The sequence below is a fragment of the Falco punctatus genome (genome assembly GCF_963210335.1).
Source record: "Falco punctatus genome assembly, chromosome: 2".
Taxonomy (NCBI): Eukaryota; Metazoa; Chordata; class Aves; order Falconiformes; family Falconidae; genus Falco; species Falco punctatus.
In genome coordinates, this window is record NC_137581.1 from 27,152,374 (window position 1) to 27,177,835 (window position 25,462).

The following is a 25,462-nucleotide window of genomic DNA, read 5'->3' on the forward strand; positions in this document are numbered from 1 at the left end:
CCCATGATCATTTGTCTTTGATATTATCAGACTCTGAACTAGTAGGGAATCCACTTCTTTTTTTCCCTAGTATTTTGAATGTGAATAGATCACAGGAAGATGCAGGAACAGCTGCTATTTCTTCACTCTTGGTTGGTGACAGAAACCACGTTTTTAGGGTTGAGATGAAAAGCTGATCTCAGATCATGTGTTCTTAGGCTGGCATGTGTAGATGCACTCAGGAGCTGACAGAATAATTCTGATAATGTATCTCAGTGCTGATGACATAGCGTTTTATGTTACCACTCTCTGAAGAATTAGCTAAGGTTATCACACAGTTCATAGATTTCCTCTGATCCTGATGAAATGGGGACACTGCTGGCAAAAGCAGTATTACCTCTTAGGGACAAAAAGAAGCAGCAACCATTGACCTCTGAGATGCTAAAATGATCAAAAAAACCCTCCCACTTCTCTGAATTATAATGAAATTTCTTTTCTTACACCACTTTAGGTTATCCTCAGCTTGAATCTATTACTGTATTACAAAAAAAAAAAAAAAAAAAAAAAGTGCCTTCTGAAGAGATAGAGACCTCCTTTGGGAATATTTCATCTGACGCACATAAATAGATGGGCTGCAGTAGCTCTGCTACATTCCCTGGGTAAAAAGCATCTCCATGTGAGATACGTCTTGTGCTGTGGGTTTGTTTTCCCTGCTCGCTGTCAGCTTGGCAGCTGGCTCTGTAGGGTTCAGACAGGAGGGCCCCGATGAGATCCGTCTCTGCTATTGTTGCTTCTGCGGTTTTGTGGGGATGAAATTGATCTTTTTAGGGGATCATTTATCTTTGTGATGGAGTTCCTGATTTTCATTTATACTTAGGCCACTTTGGAGTGTTCTGGCAGTGTAATGGGGCTTTAAAATCAGCTCAGATCACATTTGTATTCACTTTAAAGCACTTCTGCTCTGACAGATGGTATCAAATGCTTATAGAGTACACAGACATCAGATCTGTAATGTTTTGATTAACTAACAGCTATATACCCATCTTTTGAAAATGACATCAACATTAAGACACCACAGGTAAGGATACCAGAGTAGCTCTGCCTCAGCTATATCCAGTACTCGTAAGTAGATCATCTGATACAGGTGCAACAGCAGCCAAGAGTATGTCTGTGAAAAGATCTAATACAAAATTATGTCTGGAATGGCACTTTGAATGTGTAGTATAATGTGAGAAACTCTGATCTGGGAATTTATCAGTAACTATTATAGAGAATAGTGTTGGCTCATTAATTATGTGAACACAGCAATGAAAGTGAGGAAATGCACTATATAGCTGAGACCAGATTTTACAATCTGAAGGACATGCTCAAGCTCTTGAACACAGAAAAATGCACATACATATAATCTGAGCAAAATAACCAAGTGATTATATCAGCAAAGGGCATGGGTATCAGTGAAGAACAGGGGTTGTACTGGCCCATGCAGTGATATGCTTTTAGAAGTTGAGGGTTGCAGGGAGTTTAAAGGTACAGAGCAAGGCTTGAATTTGGAAATCATGGTTTAGCACTTAAAGTTTTTCTGGCCCCACAGTGAGATCCCTGCAGGCACAAAACTCTTTTCAGATTGCAGTTCAATATCCCTGACTTAAGTAACAAAATGAATTAAAAAAAAAAGGCAGGGGGGAGGGGTAGGAGTTGGCTTGTCATTAAAATACCTAATTGTAGTGTATATTTGGAGGTGTCTTGTGTGATCTGGGTGCCTAAGATCCCAGTATAGACAGTGGAGAGCTATGGCTCTGCTCAGTGCTAAGATGCCCTTAGGCATCCTGCTTGCTTCCCAGTTACCAAGTAAGAAACCTGCAGGTACCCTATAGGCCCTTTTCATATCTACCAGCACTTTACAATGTCTCAGGTACCCTATGACATCTAAAATGTCATGGATGGCTCTCTATGGGCAGCTGGATCAAGCCCAAGATGCCACAGTTTATGGGTTTAATCTGATATTACCAATTTTTATGGAAACTAGAAATCACTTCACTGAAATAGGGGAATTAGACCATGTGAACTCAGGGCAAGAAACACCATGGTCCTCCTCACAGAGAGAAAAGTCCTATTAGGCATCAGAAAAGCCACACAAAAGTACATGCATATGCATGCCACCTTCTAACTGATCTGCCTAGAAAAGCTTCAGGTGGAGCTTGCATCTTTGTAAAGACTAGAGGTCATTAGCCACAAGACACAAATCTCTAAGAAAACAAGTTTTTGCATTTCCAGTGCTTGCAGAACTACGTATTCATCATAAGTTGTGTATGAATTTCATTGCCTTTAAAATCAAGTGTAACTTTCTCAGCTGACTCTATTACAGGATTTGCTGTTGGCTATTCATGCACCTTGATTCCCAGAAAGAAGTAGCAGTCCCTGGACACAAAAAGACATCACTGGCTGACCTTGGACATTATCTGTGTACTTAATGTACCTCACTGCAGATGTGTCCTAAAAAAAGAGCTGACATAAACATTAAGTTTCTGTGGTTAATGTTAACTATTAACAGGCAGAGCTGATCCACGCCAGTGTTTCAGATCACAGATCAGCAGTGCATAAGGCACTTGTACTTTTATTAACATGTGAATATATTAATATTATACAAGTGACATTTAGGGAAATTAATAGCCTGTTATTCCATAGGGCCCTCATTAAAGTCAACCTCTCCTGAAGTTGCTCGATGGTAAAGTTCCCAAGTGGATTAGTAGGAAGCATGGAGAGAACACACGAACTTTGCAGTGACTGCTCTTAATAATGATTGCAGGTAATTAAAAAGACTAGAGGCATCTGGAGAATTCTAGGTCTAATAGTGGTCTAACAGTATTTAAAAAACATCTAACTAAAGAGTCAATTGAGCTTTAGAAATCCTTTAGCTGGTCCTTGCATTATAGCTTTTATGTGATGGAGGAATTATAAGTTAAATATTGGCTCAATAAGTCTTTAAAGACTTTTCCTATTTGCAGTGTTGGCCATTATTAAATAGTCATGTTTATGCAAATTATAGTGGAGAAGCCTTTTCAGTATTGGAAAACATTACCCTGAAAACTCATTAGCTTTCAGCCACTGTGTTCACAAAAAAGTACAAGACAAAATATGTGCTGAAGGCAGTGCTACAACCTGAGTACAAGTCCAGGTGCTAAAAAGACGTGGTCAGGTTCTGGGAGGTGTCGCTACCCACTGCCTTCCCCTGGGACTTCGGCAAAGAGCGAGAGGAGAGCCAGCATTACTGAGGAAAAGTCTCTGTGCAAAGAGCAGAGGGGTTTATTCTCATCCTAGCTCTTAGTAGACCTGCATTCTCTCTATGTAAATACTGAAAGTGAAGATCTCAGCTGGACAGATGAGGATCTGATTTTCTAGGGTGAGATTTAGTTCTTTTAACTTCTCTGTGCTTATAACTTCGGGGTGTCATGAAGCAGCCCTTTCTGAGGAAGTCCCTAAGTTCCCTAGATGCCCAAAAGGAGAAAGATGAATGTCTGTAAGGCCATCAGAAAAGGTCGAGTAGACCTAATTCGTGCTCAAACTTAGATGAATAAGAACTCCCTCTGGAGGTTTTCACAGTCACCTACCACTTTCCATTGACAACAAAGTGAATTTAAGCATTTCGGAAAGACTCAGCTCCACAGCCTTAAAACATGGCTCTGTTTGATGCATAATTTGGGTGAGCTGCATCCAAACATGCACTTCAATAAATAAATTCGAGTGGCTTGGCGAGGACAAAAAAAGCCAGGAACAGATTTTAACCACAAAGATAAAGGGAGAAAGTTGGGTAAAGCATTCCTTTGTTAACTGATTTCATAACAGCAGAAGTTGTTCTGCATTTCACATTATAGAAGCCCACAGAAGGATGGGATTGTATCAGCTTCTTCAGTCAAAATTCCCCAAGCTGTGGTACACCTGGAAGTAATACTAAAGTAGAAAGGACATAGCAAAGCCAAGCAGACAGCATGGGTATAGCAACTCTGTTGACAGGCATTCCAGCAGAGTCGGGGAATCAAGAAGCTGCTTGCTTACTCTGCCACGTAACAACTCTGAGCAGTACAGGGAATCACATCAGGAATATTCAAAGCAGCAATAATAGTAAAAAGGAATTTCTCATACTTTTTTGTGTTCTAAGGCAGAAAAGCCATTAAATCCACTGAAGCTGTACCGTCTCATAGACAGTCTAGTAGCAGCAGGTATGACGCTGAGCTCTGGAGGCCCAGCTGGACTAAGTATCAGTTAAGTCATGTCTTCTGGACATGCCCTTTCCAGGCCAGACCCTCAGAAGCAGCCATACTTATTCAGAGCACTCTCCAGACCTTCAGCCTGCTGCTCTGACTCCAAAGGCAAAATCAGTACTCAGCTGGCTGTAGGTACATTTTAAAAAATTTGAAGTAGCTTTGTAGGGACTTTTTTGTGTTCTCACCATCTGAAGACTCTCCATGCATTTTTCTACTTAGTTTCATGTTTTTTTCAGGCCTTCTCTGAAAAGATCCGTCTTCCTGTTTCTCTGTTTAACGCTCTAGCGGAACATTTTGTCTTTGCAAAACATTTTGAGATGCATTTTGCATGAAAGACACTGTCCTGAGGAAGGGCCAGCTCATACTGTGCTGTTTGCACAGAAAGTGAGAAGGAGGAAGAGCAATAAAAGAACAACTTAATTACTTTGGAGCTGTGATGCTTCCTGCTACCACAGCCTCTGCATGAGGTCCTGACACAGCTACCAGAGTTGACTGCAAGAGGCATGATCTTGCTGACAACTCCTCTGGTGCTGCTTTAACCACTGTCACTGAGCAGCTCACAGCAAACGAACAAGCCACAAAGAGCAGCAGGACATCAGTGATGTGACCCAAACTAAGAAAGCATCAGGAAATATCAGTGACCTCCGAAAAGCACAAAAGCCTTTCTGCCCTGTTCTCCTCTGCTGAACAAATGCATAGCCTCTTCTAGCAGAGCTGCTCACCCCCCTCGAGAGGTGCTTTATCCAGGAAAAGAGTGACAAATTAGAGCACAGCTGCAAAATTAATTCCCACTCATTGCCTAAGTACTGGTACCTTTTTGTAGCCATACAAGCTAGGACAATACGACCTAACCTTCGTTACATAGGTTGAGATTGTGAGACATACTGGATAGATCTGGAGCTGACTTCTGAGCTTCTCCCCAAGCCACAGAGCCAAGGATGACTAGTGGCTGTGCCTGATGGCTCTGGGGTAAGTACATTCATCAGCAGGAAGCACTTAAGGATTTCCTCATTCCTCAATGAATTAGGTTTTAATCTAAAATCCACTAAAGTGAGAAAAGTCCAAGGGATCGCAATTTGTTTTCTTTAGAAAGCACCAGGTGTTTTTTGGCCAGGCTAGCAACAGCATGCCTGGCTTAGCAGACACTTCAGTTCTGTTGCATTTCTTTCGTTCCTCTTCTTCTTCCAGCTTGACCCTAGGGAGAATTCCTGCTGCCTGTCCTAGCTTGCAATTCCACTCCTGGAATAACTGAGCTGTAAGAGAAGCATTTCTCTTGGCTTCTTTCTTTTTTTCAAGATTCAAACATTTTGCTTTGCCACTTTTGCTTCTCCCATCTCATTAGAATTCTGTACTTCAGCACTTATCTATATGACAAAATCAAAGCTGAGAACTTTAATCCACCATCGGTTTATATCCAGTGACATTGTACCAAAGAGCCCTCTAGTCTGAGTATACAAATAGGAAAGTGTACAGCAAATTCTCAGGTTTTTTAAATGGTTTCAGCAGGATTCTTCACCTCTAATCTAATCATTAGTGCCAGTAGTGTTGTAGGTGCCTACAATATTTCTTCCCTTACAGTTTCAACGGGCTTTGTGTGTTATTGCCACAACAGCTCATGTAATCAGCCAGTCCACTGTCAAATGTGTCCTTTTCTGCAGTGGCTGCAAGTTGAACTGAGCCAGTGCTCTGCTTTCAGGTGATGGAGATGATAGCACTAACTTACACCCAATTCTTTTTCTGTTCATATACCATACACGTGACTTTCCACCCCAAGAAGCCAAACCTAAACAAAAAACACCCAAAACCCATAAAAACATTTACTTCCTCTTTAATAGGTGAAATATTCAAAGGGCATTTTTGCCACTTGAAAGCCAAACCCCTCTCTTTTGTATCCCACTGCATTCACAGGTTATTATCAAGGAATAATACAGTTCATTCCTTGGGAATGATTTTCCCTTTAAGATTTGTCTTTTATTTACTTGTTCATATGGCTTATTCCTCCAAAACCGACTTTGTTTCCTGACATCCCAAGTTCCTTTTCTACTGAAACTGTATAGACTGTATCAAAGAAAGCAAATCTCACCGAACTGCCTCCACAGCACACTGCAACCTGTGCACCCCCCCAAGAGCAATTAAAATGAAGAACAACCTTATCCAACATCCTTTTCCGAACTGCGCATGGACATTAGCCAGACACAAGCTGCAGAGGGTGCATTAAATTCCCCATCTGCTCTTCACAGTGCCTGTCACTAATTTCTAACCCACAGTAAAGTCATTTGGCCAAAAAAATCATACTGGATGAGGCAGGCACAGCGGCAGCCAGCTGAGCCTTTCCTTCCACAGTGTCCACAGAAGGAGATGTGTTCCAGCCAGCCAGCATTTTCCCAGTCTGTGATTCCAAAGCACGTGATATCTGCAGGTAAGTCACTCTCGGAACAAACTAGCAAAGCCAGATTTTGTTCTCATTTACGCTACTTTATGGGCATCATCTGAGATGGTCTCGGTACCACTATTAATTGACTCCCGTTTAAATGATACCAAACTATCCCTGAGGGCCTCAGCAGCTGTCCTGAAACTTGGAAGAGTTTTTGGAAAGCCACCTGCAGGTTTCCGCTCCCCGGGGAGCCTGCTTTGCTGGCCCCCTCCTGCGGCGCGCCCAGCTCCCGGCTGCGGTGCCGCCGTCCGACCCCCCGCAGAGCCTCTGCCCGAAGGAGCCCGCAGCTGCCGCGGGCTGCGGTGCCCGCTGGGGTGCAGGATTCACGCGGTGTCCCGGTGGGAAAGGACCAGCCTCGGGAGCTGGGGAGCGGCGCTCCGGCGGTAGGTGCTGCGGGACAGCCGCGGGACGGCACGGGCCAGCTGTCACCGCGGCTCTGTGTGATGCCCGATAAACCCGGTGACTTTCACTCTCCGCACAGCAGTGAGGCGGGGGGGGGTCGCCCCCTGCCAGCCCCCTCCGTGAGTGAAGCGCCTTGCCCGGGCTCACACGGGGAGGGCACGCCGAGCGGGCAGCGCGGCCCCCCGCCGCCCCGCCGCAGCACAGACCGCCCCGGCACCGAGCGAAGGGGCAGCGGCTGCCCCCGCCCGCCCGGTCCCCGCAGCCGCATAGCGCCCCGGGGCGGGGGGCGGCAGGACTGGGGGCTGGGGGCGGTGGCGGCGGGGCTGGGGGCGGGCAGCCCCGGGGCTGGGGGCGGCGGGCGGGCAGCGCGGCGGGGCCGGGCGAGGGGCGGGCCGGGGGCGGTGCTCCCTTCGCGGCCGTGCGGGACGGCGGCGGGGGCCGAGCCGGGCGCGGGGAGCGGAGCCGGAGCCGGAGCCGGGCGCGGTGAGCGGGGCTGGCCCCGGCGGGGCGGCTGCGGGCAGGCGGTGCCGGTGCGTGTTTCGTCGGGCTCTGGCCGTCTCCCCTCGGGGAGCTCGGCGCTTCGGGGCTGGGCTGGTTTTGTGCCCCCTGCCTAAATCCCGGTGCCCTCGGGTTTTGCTGAGCCTCGGCTGGGTACGGCTGAGCCGGTCCGCTGAGAACTGTTGCTCACCTTTCCGCAGCGCCGGGCACCGTGTCCCCTCGCTGTCCGGCGCGGTGCGGAGCGGGTCTCCCAGCAGGTCCTGGAAGGCGCCGTGCGCGCAGGGAGCAGCGCCCGCCCTGCGCCGGGGGAGGCTTCCCAAGGTCTTGCCTTCCGTGTGCCGTAATCAAGGACATTTGGTTTTTACACGCGTTTAACCTAGGTATGTGTGAGGCCTGTGTGTGAATGTTCCCGAATGTGTCTTGGGAGGAACCTATTTTTGTCCTTACTGACTTGGTGGGTTGTCAAAGTGCTTGGATGGAACGAATGCTGCTTCGTTTTGGAGAAATTGCTTTTGCTGGAGGGAGAGAGGGCAGCGCGCTGGGAGAGCGTGGGGACAGCACCTGGGGGTGCGCTGCTTCTGGGAGGAGGGATGCCGAGGGAAGGGCGGCACAGGTTGGTTTCCGTTTCTGAGAGATGCTGCAGACCAGGGATTTAATCGTGTGGAGCGTCGGGTCATCACTGTGCAAGCACATTTTTGGCTCTGTGGGTATAAGCATAGATTGCCACCCGTGTGCTCTTTCACATTGTTTGCAGGAAGATGACGGGAAAGGAATTGCTCCCTCTGCAAATAAATTGTAAAATGCCTGTCCAGTGTACTGGTAGAAGAGCTGAGCATAGGCAGCACAACGTGGAAAAAGAAAACAGGGTGGATGCACAAAAATGTGCCCTTTCCAATCACTTTACATCTAGCTAAAAGCTGCAGGCTGTTCAAATACCAACTCAAGTGGAGGTAATAAAAGTTGGGGACAGAAAGCAAGGGAAGCAAACTCTTGCTACCCTGGCAAACGCTAAACAGAAATTGGGAGAGTAGTGGTAAAGGGCTGAGTGTTTGCCATGTTGATCAGCACTGAGATAAGCAAAGACAATTATCCTAATAATAATAATACTGAGTATTACCAAATTCAATTCTCAGGTGATTATGGCAGAATGGGAGAAAGATGAATAGAAAAAACGTGCAACATCTGGACCATATAGGATGTACATAGTGCTGGCAGTTTTATTCTGATAAGGCATCCGTCTGGAGGGTTGATGTCTGTTTCCTTATGGTTTTGCTTTTTACAGTCATTTTGACCCTGCTCTGGCTTTTCTGTGCCTGAACAGGTTGAAATGAAGCGCAACCTGAAACCACCAGCCTCCTCTCTGCTATAATGCCTAGAAGGGCTTGTCCCTTTTAGGGATGGCTGCTTCTGGTTGTAGCTGGGTGCTGGCTACCTTCCTTCCCCCTCTCTTCCTCAGACTGGGTCGTCCATACGACCCAAGGTGGGGTAAGGAGTGGCAGGCATGTCACCCCTGCCTTCCTCATGTTTCCCTGGCTGTCTTCTGCTCTGGCATGCAGGCTTGCCCCCCTGCAGACTGCTACTTGCTACATTCAGTACAGGTGCATTGCTGTCAACAGGAGAAATGCGGTAGGACCGTGAACTGGTGGGGAAGGGGTCCTTGGCTTTTTCAGCATCCAAGTCTACCCTGGTATTACCACCAAGCTGGTGAGTGTATATACATGAATGTATTTGGCTTAGGAAGTTATTGCTGTTTGCATTTTGTTAACCTTTTCAGACATAAAAGGCTGACTGGGATGGCTTGTGTCTGCCAAGTGTCTTGGTTCATAATTGGGTCTCACTGGTGCAGCACAAATTATAAATTGTATTCTGTAAATTCCCCATCAGAGGCAGGAAGCAGCACAGTTTTCCTCCTGGTGCCCCATCTACGCAGAAGCACAAGAGGAATTAACTCAACGATAGAGTGCATCCAGAAGTTACCGAAAAATCTGGTGTTTCTGATAGGTTTGAGGCTTGGAATTTAAATGCTATAAAGTCAAGACATTTTCACCTCTACCTCCTACACTCTCTTGCAAGCACTCCTCCCCTTGTGTCTTCATGACTGCGGTTACCTCCTTTTCCTGGCTTGCGCAGAGGAAATCCTGTTACGGCATAGTCGATCCACGGCACTGCTGCAAAAACCCACCTCTTAGCCTGCTGCTTCGGCTGCATCTCCCCTCTTTGTCAGTCCTCCTGCTGCTCCCTTTTCTCCCCTGCATTGGACACGTCAGTGGCAGGCTTCACTTTCAAGTGTCCTCAATATTCTCCCTGTACATGATGTACCACCTCTCCTGCTTTACCAAGACATACCCCCAGGCTTTGATCAGCCCATGCTCTCAGCATCCACCTCCCTCAAGCTATCACCTTCATATTTCTCCAAGCTTCGCCTTGCACTTGCTTGTAGCTTCGTATAGGCACCTGGTCCCTCATTTCATGAATTTTCCTGATATGTCCCAGCACGTTTGCTTTTGCTGCGATGCCTTCAGCAGCTGTCTCATGAGACGCTGAGACAAGCCCTCACCTGTGCTGCCACCACCTCTGTCACTGGAATTAGTCTGGCTCTCAATTTGAGCAAAACAGTGTCCTCTAAAGCTGGGGCACCTGAGAGGCAATGTCACACAAATCACTCTATCTAGCACCAGCAGAAGCTCTCCTTCCATAGTCTAGGTCACCCTTGTTTTCTCTTTTTGGCATTTGAGGTGCAACCCTGCCCCCTTATGCTTTCTCGTTAATGCAACTCCCTTTGCAATAGTGGCGTATCTTTGCATAAGTTATTGCAGGCTGTTTTGCAAACAGTGACGATATGTAAATATTACGCACACAAATACAGACATGATAAAGCCACAGTCTCTTTGACAAGGGAATGCATGCAGCCTGCATTGGTAAAATAAGGAGTGGCGTGAGGATGGAGATCTTTTCTGTTACACCATTGAGGGGAAACAGAGAATTGAAGGAGAAGGCTGTTTTCTTTCATCTCTGGGTAAAGCAGGCTGGGACACCTGAGTCGGGAAGCAGAGTTACAGCAAACAGAGTTACTGTGGTAGCACATCTGTGCCTAAAGCTCAATAGACATTTACGTTCACAGCACATAGTTGGTACTGAATCTTCTTTTTCAGGGAGAAAAATATCAGAAACAAAATGATGCATTAACATTGAATTAAATGTACAAAATTCTGTCCTAGTTTTATATTGTGTCAGGATTTCTAAGGAGGTTAAAATCAAATCTGCTTGGCATTTTGGGGGTTGATATGGACTATATACTTTGTTTTTATAAAATATATTGAAGCCAGTGCGTCAGCTGAATTTTACCATAAGAAAGTGTTTTCTCATTACTCTGGACTCCACTTACTGGGTCACAACTTCATTAATTAAGGACTAATAACCCCATTGACTAGCAAAGTTAAGGGCCTGGAGTCTGCAGGGAGGGCTCCAGAGACGGAGGAGGACGTGCCCCCATGGAGTATGAGAGATGGAGCTTCTGAGCTACTCTCCTGTGTGCAGCCATCTCGTATGTCACCAGGCAGGATGCTGTGCTGCAGCACTGAAGGGGGACAATGGAGACCTTACATCTATTCATTTCCAGATTTAGCCACATTGTGCCCTAAAACTGTATTCCTGGTAGCTGAAGGGGACTGTGGCTGATATTTCTGAGGGGTTTTCCCCCCTTGCCTGGAGGCTGAACTTGTGAGTCTGAGCTCTGCAAGTTGTTAGCTTCACAGGTGGCGAGTGTGATGGAGAATGAAAGCAAGCTCTGATAACTAGGACTGTTTGCCCTGGAGCTTGATATATTATCTGGTGGGTTTTGCTCTAAGTGACGTGGAGGAGCTGAAGCACTGCCCCATGAGAAGTCTGTGCAGCTTCAGGAAGGGCAAACATGGTACACAGCCCCCCACTGCACCAGCCGTTTGGCCCCAGGTGGGGAGCCCAGCCTTGGCCTGCTTGCCAGATAAAAAAGGTGGCTATCAGGAGCCCATAGTAAAAGTCAGGCACAAGCTAACAAAGCTTAATCGGCTTTTGTTTGTTTTGAGATTAATGGTGTCATCACCACCACCCCCCACACCTGCTGGGTGGCATCTTCTCTGGAGAGGCTTACTTACTGGTGTTGGTGGGAGACTCCACACAGCTGCTTGCAGCCTTGGCAGGGAGGGGTAGCAGGAGTGGGATGACTCAACTATGACAGGAGACAGCAAGACAGAAGCAGTTGAAATATTTTCATATACTTATTCCACTGAGGAAAATGGGCTTTAACTGATTATTTTTTTTTTACCTTCCCTTTTTTTTTGTCCTGTGAAGAAGTACATTTCTAATTAAGCAGCCATTCTGTCCTGCCCTGAATTTCCTGTTCAAACAAAACTTTTGAATCTGGGGTTACAAGCAATCAAACAAGAAGTCATTCCACAAAACACAGAGATTAAGGAATCCTGATACCTGCCAGTTCCTCCCTCTTCCCTGCTAACCTTGCCCTGGACCTCCTTTCCAGCTGAGCACCGGTGGGCTGTTACTTTGACAGTGACACCTTAGTGGCTGTGTTTGACTGTAGAAGTCGGTTACTGAGACCTAAAACTGTTAGCAAGACCCAAACGTCTGTGTGTACCTTCACGTCTCCTCTTCCTGATCATCTGCTGTCATTAAAATTTAGGAGCTTGACCATCTTTGAGGTTTCTGCCTGGGGTTGAGTTTGGCTGAGGGAGACCCACAGGAGCAAAATTATTCAGAGTGGGAATAAAGGGAATAAAGCTGGGACTGGACACCAAGAAATCAAATATGACCTGTCACTATGGGCAGTAAAGAGTGGGCTTTTGAGTTTAATGGTGTGTTTTTTCAGCAAGCTGTAATTTTTCACAGGAAAATTTCAACAAAAGTGGGGATTAAATATTTTTAGCAAACCAGCACAAGAAGGAGACTGATTTCCCTGGCGACTGCATGTTCTTTGGGTGAGATTCAGACTTGCACTCCCATGGGAGGTAGGATCAGGAGGGCCTCGTTTCCCCATCTGAGGTCCCAGATGCACAGCAGAGAGACTCCTTTCCCCATTCGCATCCTGAGAGATACAAGGAACAGACAGGTCCCTGCTCCCCATGTACCTTATCGGCGATGGCAGTGAATACAGTGTTTGGGCCAAATCCTGCTGTGCCAGAACATGGTCAGCACAAGCCTCAGCTGTGGGCTAGTGCTGCAGCTGAGACCGTGAAAATAGCTGTGAAGGGCATTAAACCAGTGCGAGAAGGATGAAGGACTGTGGAGTATGACTGTGTCTGCCAAGGGGTCTCCTGCAGATAAGCTTCTTGATGTTCTGGTCCAAATATTTCTGTGTTCTTCAAAGGTAATTAAAAGCCCAGGCCTCTCCATCTCGCTGTGTACACTTGCCATTTGAATATGAATGCATGCATTTAAAGAGCCTTGAGGATGTATTGTGGTTTGCACTGTGTCTCTGGCATGTTTAATCAGCTCAATATTTGGGAGGCTCTGTTCCCTTCACCTTGCGGGGGCTTGGGGTGTTGTATTGAATGAAGGGCTAAATGGGCAAGAGCAGTGCTCTGTGTGTCTGGGGGTAGACGGACTAAAGGAGATTCTGCAGAGACAAAAGAGAGCTGGAAAAGAAGCAAAATGATGTGAACCATTTGTCTTGTTTGAAGGTACAGTCCCTGTTGCATAGATCTGTGCCTCTCTTCCCTCAGGAGAGCTGCTCTGAAAGAAACAAAGGGAAAGGGTCTGTGCTTTGAGCAGACAAAACGGGGCGGGGGGGGGGGGGGGGGGGGGGCACATAGCACTGAGCTCTTTGTTACATGAGGCAGCTTTGCTAGAGAAAAGGTATCCAGGGGCTGCTGCATCCCCCGCTCCATCCCAGTACCACCACCCGCCACAGCCTGCGTGCTTCTGTGCAAGGTGATGGGTGCATGCCCTTGCGTCCAGAGGGTGTGCTGGGTCCGTCCCTAGAGAAGCCAATCTTGGGGTTCACCTGCAGCCCTCCAGCTCTCCTTCTGCATGGGGAGGTGCTCAGGAAGCTGTCCGACTCCCTTTGGGTGGAACATTAGTGTAGTCAGTGTTATCAAAACATTTGGATTTCAACAATGCTGACTTTTAACAGCTGCGCTAGATAATTTTCTTTATTGAACTTGGATGGGCTTAAACCATAAGTGATTCAGAAATTGAAGAGATGAAAGCAACACAACAGTGCATTAACATTTATCCTCAGAGATCTGCTTCTCTAATGCAGTTCAAACCAAATGTGCTGAAAGGGTAGAGCTCGGAGATGTGTAATGATTGTGCAAGCGTCTTTTCTTTCCCGGAGGGAAGAATGTTTTTGAAAGTGGCCCTACTTTTGCTTTAATCTGCATCATCTGGGATTATTTCTTCATATGCAATCCATCAAATTTGCTTAATTAAAAACAGTTCAGGGGCCACATTTTCATTTTAGGTATTGAACGAATGTAGCACACAAAATTCTGCTAGCTATCCTTGTGCATATACAGTATTCAGTTTGGGGATTTCACATAAGTGAACTGCAGATTGTCTAAAATAAAGAGAATAAATAACTAATAATATGTAATCCAGAAAGACCTGATTCCTGGCCAGAGTCTTTAGGGGATAATGTGAAATGGAGTGCAGTGCTCCGGTGCTTGAAGAGGTGCCAGGGGACAGCAGGCTGTCTTGGTCCTGGAGCACTCTGCAAAAGAAGAAGAGAAAGGTGTTATCAAGGCATAGTAAAACAGAGATCAGGATCATGATTTTGGTATTATACATGCAGTGCTGTAACTGGACAGCAGAAGGAAGTGGCTAGCAGGAATAAAACAAAAGCTAGGATTCCAGTCGGTTTGTTTTTCTCTGAAATTTCTGGCACCGAGAGCAGTCAAAATTCAGCACTTTTCTTCCCTGTCTCTTTATTAATGTAGCTTTGATTTTCTTTTTTATAGGGGCTTTTCTCAGCATGCACTCCCTTTAGCGTGATAACTGACCGCATTCTGCACGTTGGACATTTGGCTTACATCCCTGTATCTTCCTGCTTGTAAGTATTTTATTCATTTTCCTTGCTTGTTTTTCTCTTACTTTTAAAGAGCAGATTCAACTGCCAGGCCCTGGGTCTGATCCTAGGTCATGATGTCTTTGCTTTACATTGATAGGGTTATTAACCCTATAATCTGCAGATCCATGGGAAATGTAAATGATACAAGCATTTCATCCTCTCTTGAATTAATCTAAATATCCTTATGGCTCTGAGATTTTCATTTCCCCAGCCTCACACAAAACCTCAAACAAAATATAACTTGATTTTAACCTGAAACCAAGCCATCTGGGCACTTGTCTTGTTAGATTTTAGAAGTCATAAATTTAAAACGTATTAAATCATAATAAAAAAATGAAATTAGATCATAAATTAAAAGGAAGATTTTGCTTATGGCAGGAACTAGTTTTTCCTTTTCCTTGTGTGCACTGTTTTATTGAGTCAGTTGGTGACTGATCCTGTTTCCCAGGCAGAGTGGTAAAGGGTTTCTCTGCTCCTGGAGGGTCCATCTGTAACAGGAAAAAGCAGCATCTTATTTACTCATGGTCTTTTACTTGCCAAAGGCATTTATGCAAGAATAAGCAGTATTAAGGATCATATTCTTTCTAAACTCCAAATGAGCAATCACTCTTTGCCTTTCCTACCTACATTTTCAATGGAATAAAAAGTTGCTCACTTTTCTGTCCAGAGCTACTAATTTAGTTGCATGATACTGAATTGCTATATTTTTGCAGTCTAGAGTAAATTGCCTTTCAAGGCTGAAGAGTTCTATGTATGTAAAGTTCATTTAGTCCTTTAGTATGAGTGTGCAAACATACTTTTATTGGCATTGAATGCTTTATGTTACATGTCAGCTGGAAGGACAGTATGTGGTGATATAGTCCTATATGCTAAAGGAAATAAATGTAGAAAACGAACGTGGTGAGGGGAAAGATGAAAGAATTATAGGAAAGCTCACTGGCTTTCATATATATATCAAATTAGCAAAGGTCACGAGAAACCTTTATCTTTTTAATAGATCTAGTGAAAACTTGCTGTCAGCTTTTGGAAATAATCACTATGATAACAGAACTTGGGGGGGCAACACACCTTTAGGGCTACAGAATTTTCATCCTGGAAGTGGCATAATCATATTGCCTTGGAACCTGCACAACTGTCCTCCTGCTCTTCCTGCCCTGTTGCTCAACGATGGAGAGGTGGTTCTGTTTTCAGGTCATGAGGGGATGATATCACTATCTGCTCATTCCTGGCTTTAACATTCCAAAAAGGCAAAAAAGAGCAGAGAACACACTTGTGAGTTCTTTAACAGAGATAATCAATGTCATCTAATGAATGGCTTCTGCCTCCTCTCTCCTACTCAATACAAAGTGCCATCTGCCTCATATGGAGCAAGCAATTTTTGCATGGACCCAGAGTACCATTGCAACTCATCTCCCTTTCCTAGCCATTTCCTAGCCAGATTAATGGCCAGTAACTTCATCTAGGATCTGCTAACCACCAGATCCTCCCCATCATGGGGATGGTCCCAAGTCATCCATTGTGGATGCATCGTTCCACTAGTGTGTGTGTGTGTGCTTCTTTGACTCTCATCTCCGTGTCCCCTGGGACACACATGTGTGCACGCAAGGGAACTGGATCCACAGGAGGACAGTGTGTGCAAGATAAGAAAGCCTGGTGGCCAGAGGGTCCTTCTGCCAGGATCCACAGACACCTGACATGGGCACGCTTCTTCAGCTATCCTGCACTGCCCTGCTTCACAGAGCCCCCTGTTTTGAAGATGGTAGAAATCTAATCTTTCTGTTGCACTCCTCCTCTGCCTTTCTGTATACCCAAAAGGGTTTTAAGTTTTTAGGGAAGGCAGGCAGATACAGTTAACAGCATATTGATGTCTGATGGTATGAGGGACCTCACAGTGCTAACAGTGGTAAAGGCAAATTAAGCTCTCCTGTTAGGAGTCGTTTGCAATAAGGGCTTATCTAGAATGCCTTCTACCTGTAAAGAAAGAGTTGATGGGAGATTGTGATAAAAATGTTAGTTTATGTAGCATAAAAACACTGATTTTCTGTGATGCCAGTTTGTATTTCTGCTTAAACGTTTTGAAGCCTCTGAAACAGCCAAGGTATTTCTCAGCTTGTAGTCACAAAAAGCCAGGAAGAACCAAGAAAACAACATGCTTCTCTATGGCTGATAAACTCCCAAGAAAATGAATCTACCAGACTTCGCTTTGCTCCCTGTTCCTCAATTTTTAGGGCTTCAGCAGTTGTGAGTATGCTCCATTAAAGTGTATTTCACTGAGCCTGGAAAGACAGTTGTTGCATCAAGATACACAGAGAAATACAACGCAGGCAACTGGATGGTAAAGGATTTATGACTCTGGGACTGTGAAAAAGCTGTATGTTTACTGCATGCCATCCTGGAAAGCGCTGCAGTCTCATTTAACATTCACCTTAGACTGAACTGGGAGATGACTATTGTCTCAGCAATGCTCAAGCTTAAATTAGATGCGTTACATATAATTTGGTACCAAGGGCATATGCTAATTGATGAGGCCTCTGCTACTGACCACATTTCCATTTTCTGAAAACACAGGTTTTCTGACAGGTGCCATCAAAGATGCAGTTGATAGCTTTGGCATGGCTACCCAGGCACGATACTGCATGGTGCCTGGGATTTACCTCTTGCGTAGTGATGGTTTGCTTAATCCCTCACCTACCCAGTTTGCTCTGTTTTTGGTGAATTGTGCCTGTCTTCCACTTATCATGGGATAAAAGAAAAGACGAAAAACTTCAACTGAGCCGGTCTACCATATCTGCAGGTAACCCTACCCTTTGAATAAGAGTGCTTGTTCTCACTTGTGAGAAGTGATTTATGCCGAGGCCATGGATGGAGGAACAGTGCATCACTGGAGGAAAATGCCTAAATAGTAGTTCTGGTTGAAAAGCAAGGATGTACAAATGACACCACATGTCTAGCAGAGCCTTTCCTGTGTACCAGCCCTCATATCTGGGGGATAAAGTAGCAGAACAAAGTTTTGCTCTCTTGTATGTTGGAAATCAGCAGAGCCTGGAGCGGAGACTGTGCCTTCTTGGTACAGTGAGTTGTTTTACTGAAATGCATGAACCTTTCTAAGCAGTTTGCCCATCAGAGCAGCAAGGCTGTGTAACAGTGGAGTAATAGCAGCAGGAAAACTCAGTGTCGGAAAGGTAGAGTATGACCTGGGACTTTCAGTGGTGGGGCTGGACTCGATGACTCAGGAAGCCTCCTCAAGGCATGCATCCCTGCCCTGGCATTGCAGCAGTGCCCCTGAGAAAGTAATCCGGATCCACCTAACACCACAAAAACCGAGTCTTTGTTGACCAAAGACCAGCCAGGTCCCAGTTCTCCTGTCCTAGAAGTTTCCAGGACTGGTTGTGGGGGAAGCCTTCTTCTGTCAGGATCAGAGTTCCTCTGCATCTCCAATTGTTCAGCAGCAGCACTTTAAATTCAGTCTTTGCCTGAAACAAACTCAGCTTTCCAACAGTAGATGAGGGCAAAGGACAGACTACTACAGAGCTTGAAAACTTTGGCTCCTTAGTTGAGTTCCTTGATCAGTTACAGCTCTGAGAAACGCAACGGGTTTGTTGCCATTAGCCACTGAGTTTTGCCATTATACTTAGAAGTCAGTGACAAAATTCCCAATCATTTTGGGGGGACCGGGTTTGGACTACATGCTATGATGTTGTTCTGTTCAGTTTTCACAAAGGCACCAAACCAATTACCAAACAAGAAGGTGAAGCTGACGTCTGGCTTTACTGGAGGCTATTCCTTTAGGAGGATTAGGGTAAGAGAGACAAATGGTTCATGACACTTACCTCCTTCTCCAGGCAGAAGCAGGAGCCCTGAAGCAGTAGCTGTGGTGCAGTGAATAAAACTACTTGTGGATTGTCCTCTTAAAGGCAGGGAGATCTGTTTTGTGGCATGGCAGAGGTTCATGCAGCCCTAGGGCTGTGTAGCCACATTTCAGTCCAGAAGGATGTTTGCACCCCAGCCCCACGTCACCGGCTGAGCCATCCTGGCTGCTCTCCAGCAGGATTGCAATGCTGGAATGGTACCAGGGAATGTTGTGAGGGATCAGGACCAGATCCATTTTATTTCTGTATGTGTTTTGTACCTTTCCTGTGAATACTACTCAAATGTCAGGATCAGATATGTTCACAGGCTCTATGATTTTGCTGGTTTATTCCAACAGCGTACAGGTGGTTGGTAAAAATCCTTCTAGACTGAGTAGGACTTTACACTTTATGTCCATATTTTCAAATGTGTGATTAAAACAACACAGATATTTTTTTCCTAAAATATTACCCAAAGAACCACTTCATCTGAAGCTATGTTTGATGGAGAGTTTCATTTACACATCACATCACTACACACTGTGTGAGGCAACTGGGATGTGGGCCACAATCATCTGGAACCAGAGTTTATATTGTCTCTGATCTCACTACGAAATAGTCAGTTAAAAATAGCCCAGCTGACATCATAAGACCTATAAAGGCTCTGATCTAGCAAAGTACTCACATCTCTGCTTAACTGTGAGGTTCTGATTACTCCTATTTAAGACCATAAATTTTCCACTAACTTCAAAGAAAGTCCTACACCAAAGTTCTTCCTTGTACCAGGGCCAAAACTGTTAATGGTGGAAGTGGAATGTAGTGGATTTCAAATTTGTGAAGAATTTAAAGGCTTTTAACTTCTGTCATGTTAGAGAATTTATGTGAATTAATTCCTTAAGTTACTGTAGAGCAATTCAATTAATATTGGATCTGCTTTTCATTATGACAAGTAATCAAGGATAAACATCTTCTATATCAAAGCTTATCTTTTAAGAAGGATAAATTAGCTATAATGTACTTAACTACTTCCAGAACATGAAATGAACACGTATTGTTCCATTAGTTAATTTTGGATTCCTAAATTAAAGACAGTTCAAAAGGAGTATAATCTCATCAGGATCTCTCTTTGTTCAGTTTGTTGTGACTTATTTCACAAGGTACAATAAATACTGTTTCTTGTGGGGCTAAATACTATTAGGATTATAAAATATTTTTGGTTCAGTATATTTTATGCATCACTATGAGTTATATACCACAAGGGTAAGAATATTTTTAGCTGGTATTTGCAGATGCAGTTTTGTACTCCTGCAACTCCTCTAGGCTATCGGGATGCTTGATTAAGACCACCAAGAGCTCTGCAATAAAACAATCAATGCAGTAAATAAACAATAAACCAACATGTGGAATGTAACCTTTTATCCATTAAAATATTACGGATGTGTACGTACTATTAAATTAGTGCAGGCCAAGGTATAGGCCTGTCATCGTCTCTCCTGTTGAATTAGCAAACCCATCTCCTTGGCATGGTTTTGGCCAGCTGGTACCCTCCAAGCAATGCCTGGACATATTTGGAGTTAGGACTGGCCATCGTTCATTCCCAAAGGCAGATATGATTTGGCTACCCAGCCCATGGACATAAAAGGGAGTTTAGCCATCTCGTCACGGTGTGCCACACAAATTGTCCCCGAGACCAGAGAACAGCCTTGACCTGTTTTATGTAGCGGTATAGATGTAGTTCTGAGGTATAGAAAATAAAATAGGGTTTTAAAACGTAGAATTAGATTCTACCTACTGCTTAATGTAGTCCTTATTTACTCAGGCACTTAGGACTTTTTACAGCATATAGCATAACCTCCTAAATTTAATTTACAGTGCAAAAGCACAGTGGGTAACTATGCGAGTAACTTCAGTGGCTGCAAAGCGAACTCCTTAGCGTTCGTCAGTGGGTGTCTCCGAGCCTGCTGTTCTCAGAGAAGAAACAGCACCAGCAGGACAGTGCCTCATCCTTCCCGAGCACCATCAGTTCAGGCTGGGGCTTTTGTGGTACACCTAGTGCAAAAAAGTGTCATCCCCTTGAAGAAAGAGGTACTTTACTAAGTTAGCAGAGTTAGCATGTTTAAAGGAAAAATTGTATGGCAGACCATTGCTGGGAACAGTGCAGGGATGTTCTTGTGGAAACACAGGGAGATACCTGGGCAGTTGTGTTGCACACAGAAGGGGAGACCCCAGACGGTCACATCGGGCCTGATTCTCTCTGGCCGATGCCAACAGCGTTTGCTCTCTTTGTTGCCATGAAAATCAGTGGGATTTTCCTCAAAGCCTCTACCTGTAAGTTAGAGATAACTGTATTGAACTGGGACCACAGGATGAGGCCGAATGCAAGGTCAGGATGAGAGGGACCATGCTGGGAACATAGTTCTGTGTGAATATTGTCTTCCTCATGGAAGAAAAGCTTGCTGCCTTTCCTTGTGATGCCCGAGTATCTGCAGTGAGAGGCTGACCACGCATGGTTGCACAGAAAGATTGCGTGTGGATGATTATATGCAGAAAATGAGCTTCATTTCCTACCCGCTTGCACCTTGCATTAACTGTTTTGCATCAAAACAAGGGCAAGGGGTTACACCATGTAATTCAGCTACAGCACATCAGCTTTTTATAAGCAATTCCCCACCAGCAAGCCTTCTCTTTACGCTTCCAGACTGCCCCTAGGGACTGACTACATTTGTTTAAAGAGAAGCAGCTGAGCACATTCTGTGCTGCTCTGACCTTTGCCAGCACCAGGGCTTCCAGGTCCCAACCCAAAGTGGCTGGAGGCAAAGCTCTTGCAAAGATGGGATTTCTTCCCCATTAGCGTTCGCTGCCCTCACATAGTCCCCTTGCATTCTCTAAGATGCCATGGCTGCCCATTCCCTCAGGATTTTGCTTGTAGGTGTCAGAAGCTGCAACACTTTACTGAAAGGTGCCTGCCATTGAGTTACCCGTGGCAGAATTACAGCAAGATGCATTTTTGATCTTTGAGACCATTTGATCCATTTTGTAAATATGTACTAAGAAAACAGGTCTGGCATATTTTCTCATTCTGGGTACCTCTGGCAAGACAGTATGGAATAAGTGGCTAATGGCTGAGGATGAAACCATTGACCATCATGGTGTTGAGCAGCCTTGCGCATCTAGGTTGAGGAGCTGAAGTCTTGGGAGGGACTTTTTGTTCCTTGACTAGATCTTTTTCCACAAGACAAAGTCAGATTCCAAGGTGCCTGTCCCATATAAAGTACATTTTTGATTGTGCCATTCCTCAGTTAAACAACTTGTGGTGGGAAAGGGTCAATTTTAATGACTGATGTGTAGGATTTCTCCTAATCCCTGCATTTTGGAAAACAAAGATATAAAGATAATTGTTAGTTAATGCTTTAAGAATGTAGCTTAGCACTCATATTAAATCACATTATCTGCTGGTAAATTTATCTTGCTTTTTTTTTTTCTCTTGCAGTTCCAAAGGATACAATCTTACATTGTCCTGGGCTTGAGCAGTAAAAGATAAATTTGATCACTGGCTGACTTGTCATCTCTTCATTGTGATGGAAAAACAGTCGCCTAAAATAAACCCTTTGTTATGCTGCTAAAACTGCCTTTGAATCCTAGATCTGTTGTGATTTATAAAACACAAACCCAAAAATGTCAGAACCTGACCCTTCATCTGGATTTGTAGGAAACATGGAAAATGGGACTTTTCTGGAGCTGTATCCCACATCCCTTTCAACTTCAGTGGATTCATCACCTGGCCGTTTATCCAACGTCTATGTCTATGTTTCTATATTCCTTAGTCTCTTAGCTTTTCTCCTTTTGCTATTGATCATTGCACTTCAGAGGCTGAAAAACATAATTTCTTCCAGTTCCTCCTACCCAGAATATAATAGTGATGCTGGAAGTTCTTTCACTAATTTAGAGGTTTGTAGTATTTCTTCCCAGCGCTCTGCTCTCTCAAACCTTTCTTCATGAAACTAAATGGAAGGAAACACACGGGGAGTGGAAGTGCTTTGTCTAGTTTCTTGGGGAGGTAGTGCATGCAACATTTACCTTAGAAGACTATTATGAAGAGGTGGCTTTTAAAGTTTCCTTAGGATTTTTTTCTTTCCTTTTCCAGTCTTCATTTCACTTTTACTAATGTTTTTTTCATTTTGGACACTGGATAATGACACTTCATTATCATTTCTTGCCTGTAATAGTGATGCTGTCTTTCTCTCACACCTATACAGTGTTCATTAAGAGTATTCCTGCCAAATTGTAATACAGTTCTAACTGGACGTGCCATTTTTCAGCTGTAGTTGTGACCCCTTCCCTGGTTTCGCATCAATAATACGCTGAGTACTTTTCTTTCTTCTTTTTTAATTAGATAAGGACTTCTGGATGAAATCCCTATTGCAAAACTGCTTAAGTTACAAATAATAGGACAAATTAAAGTTGTTGGTATTTTTTTTATTTTCACATCTTTTTCAGTATTTATTGATGTTTATAAAACAACTAAAATCCGTTTCTTGAAGAATGTTGTTTTGTTTATTTGTACTCCCAACACATTCTGTATAAAGTCTCTGTATTTCAGTTTCTGAGTCTCTTTGGTTAACTTAGTAAAACAACTACAATAACGATGCTCACTGCTGAATGTGTGGAGGTATTTTTGGACCCTGTTGCATCTCATTCTCCTAATGACTTGTTCCTCCAGGGGGCAGCTTTTGCTGCTGAATCATAAATACATCATAAACACAACTCCTTCGCATCCTTCACTGATACTGTAGCTTATTCTTCCTGGATGCCAGTACAAACCAGTGGTTTCTTTGAAAAGATCTGCATACAACAACTACAGCTAGCAAACTGAGTAGCTCTTAAACTGTCCTGTACTGCACAAGATGCTTATACTCACGTGAGCAGGGCCAGCAGGGCCAGACATTGCTTGCACTGGTGAGGACTTGCTGGGCCAGATTTTGCCCTGTAATTTCACAAACACGTGCTGGGCTGGAGAGGGGACACAAGGATCTGCATAATGGCCAGGCAGACCTGTGCTCTGGCCCTCGGGGTGCAAGGGGTACCTGCAGAGTGTAGGAAGAGATGGGCAAGAAAAAGGCAGTGTGTCTTCCCCTTTTCCCTATCAGCATAAGGAGAGGACAGAGATGTAGGGTGAGAAATGGATGATGTTTCACAACCTCACTCCTCTTTGTGATGCCGTACCTGGGTTATGATTTCCCTCTGCTCAAAATGTAACCCAGCACTCAGTTTCTGCAGTAAAATAACTAGCAGCGTTGTGAACAGGATCCTGTGGTCAGCTGGGAATTAAATCAAGCCAAATGATCAAAGAAATTATTCCATGTGCCGAGTGTGATCTGCTAAGACTGCAGCCCCACACAGTGCGGTGCAATTCCTTGCTGTCCTGCGCTACGTGAGCACAGCCCAGTCCTGCCACTCAAGTCTATGCAAATTGTGCTTTCGTGGCAGGATCCAAGTCACTGGAGAGACTTGAGCAAGGGTATGGAAATGTCACTGCCATTTCTGTTGCTGGCATAACAGCATGCATAGCTCTGGGTGATGGGACAGTCTCAGCAGGAGCGCAGGGCAATGCTCCCCTGCACTACCACCCAGCAGATGACGGCTTAGGGGGCTGCAGAAGACCTCCCGACCAGACTTGTTACACGCATCCTCCTGCCAAGCTGTTAGCGTGTTCATCAGCAAGACACGTTCTGCCATTAACAGCACAGGCTTTAAAAGAGAAATTTGGATAGCCCGGTGTAAATATAATCATTAGAAATGCAGCTGTTCGGTGACAAACAACATACAGATGACGCTGGAGTCGGTCATTTCAATTTTTAAATGTGAACCTACAGTACGGTAAGTGGTAATGCCTCACGGTGTCTAACAAAGGTCAAAGAACTTGCTGACTACTAAAGAACTTAAGGTTGCAGGTTCTCCGAGCCAAACTGGTTTGATGAATATATTTAGTCTCTGGAATATTTTATTCATCCAGACAATTTCTTGTAAGTCACTTTTCATTGTAATTGATGATAGGCCTTGGGAAAAGACTTAACTATTTAAAAGGAATCAGGAAACATTTCCTTTCTGAAAGCTCTTCCAAAGCCCAAACCTGTAACAGAATGTATTTGTGTGTTGACTGGTAGATTAAAATAAATGAACTGTAAATCAAGACAGAGCAATCGTTCAACTATCTTCTCTTACTGACAAAGTTGTAAATTTGTTGCATCCTTTGCTGCAAATGCAGGAGTTTAATCACAACCAGAGGTGAGACCCCAGGTTGAGATAGATATTTGTTTTCAGAGATATGTCTCCCATTACTAGTTTATGCTTGCAGATATAGAGACATTTAATATTAAATACAGACTGTTGAAAACCCATCGGCTTTGTTCAACGAGCTGTTGTCAAACTTCACAAGAGCAAAAAGTATTTTTCAGACCACACAAAGTAGCAAAGGTAACTGAAACCATACATTGCATTTTGCTTTGTAGTTTGCTAGATGCTATTAATTTTTTCCCACTCAGCAGTGACATATGGGACTGTATACAGTCATCAGGATTTCAGCTGACTTGCACCTGTTCTCTTCAGGAGAGATTTAAGCAGAAACAGAATAGCATCAGGAGAAGCCACAGGCGAAAAGCACCATGGCATTTTTGAGGATTACTAAGTACTAGTTCTTCAAGGAAAGAAAAAAAAAAAAAAGAGGGGGGGGGGAAAAAAGCAACATGAGAACCAGAGCTTGAGTTTACTTGACAACACTGGAACAGGCTTCCTGGAGAGGTGGTTGATGCCCCAGGCCTGTCAGTGTTTAAGAGGCATCTGGACAATGTCCTTAATAAAATGCTTTAACTTTTGGTCAGCCCTGAAGTGGTCAGGCAGGTGGAATAGATGATTGTTGTAGGTCCCTTCCAACTGAACTAGTCTAGTCTAGTCTAGTCTGAACTAGAGTTGCAGGGGTTTC

General features: G+C 44.5%; 1 protein-coding gene across 1 annotated transcript; it reads left to right on the forward strand.

Moving 5' to 3' along the window:
* Positions 1-7,064: 7,064 nt before the first annotated feature.
* On the forward strand, positions 7,065-25,211 carry SERTM1 (serine rich and transmembrane domain containing 1). Its single transcript, XM_080377562.1, has 3 exons — positions 7,065-7,955; positions 14,526-14,617; positions 21,974-25,211. Exon 3 carries the CDS (start codon positions 22,159-22,161, stop codon positions 22,480-22,482), a length of 324 nt encoding a protein of 107 aa, XP_080233688.1. The 5' UTR covers positions 7,065-7,955; positions 14,526-14,617; positions 21,974-22,158; the 3' UTR covers positions 22,483-25,211.
* Positions 25,212-25,462: the final 251 nt, after the last annotated feature.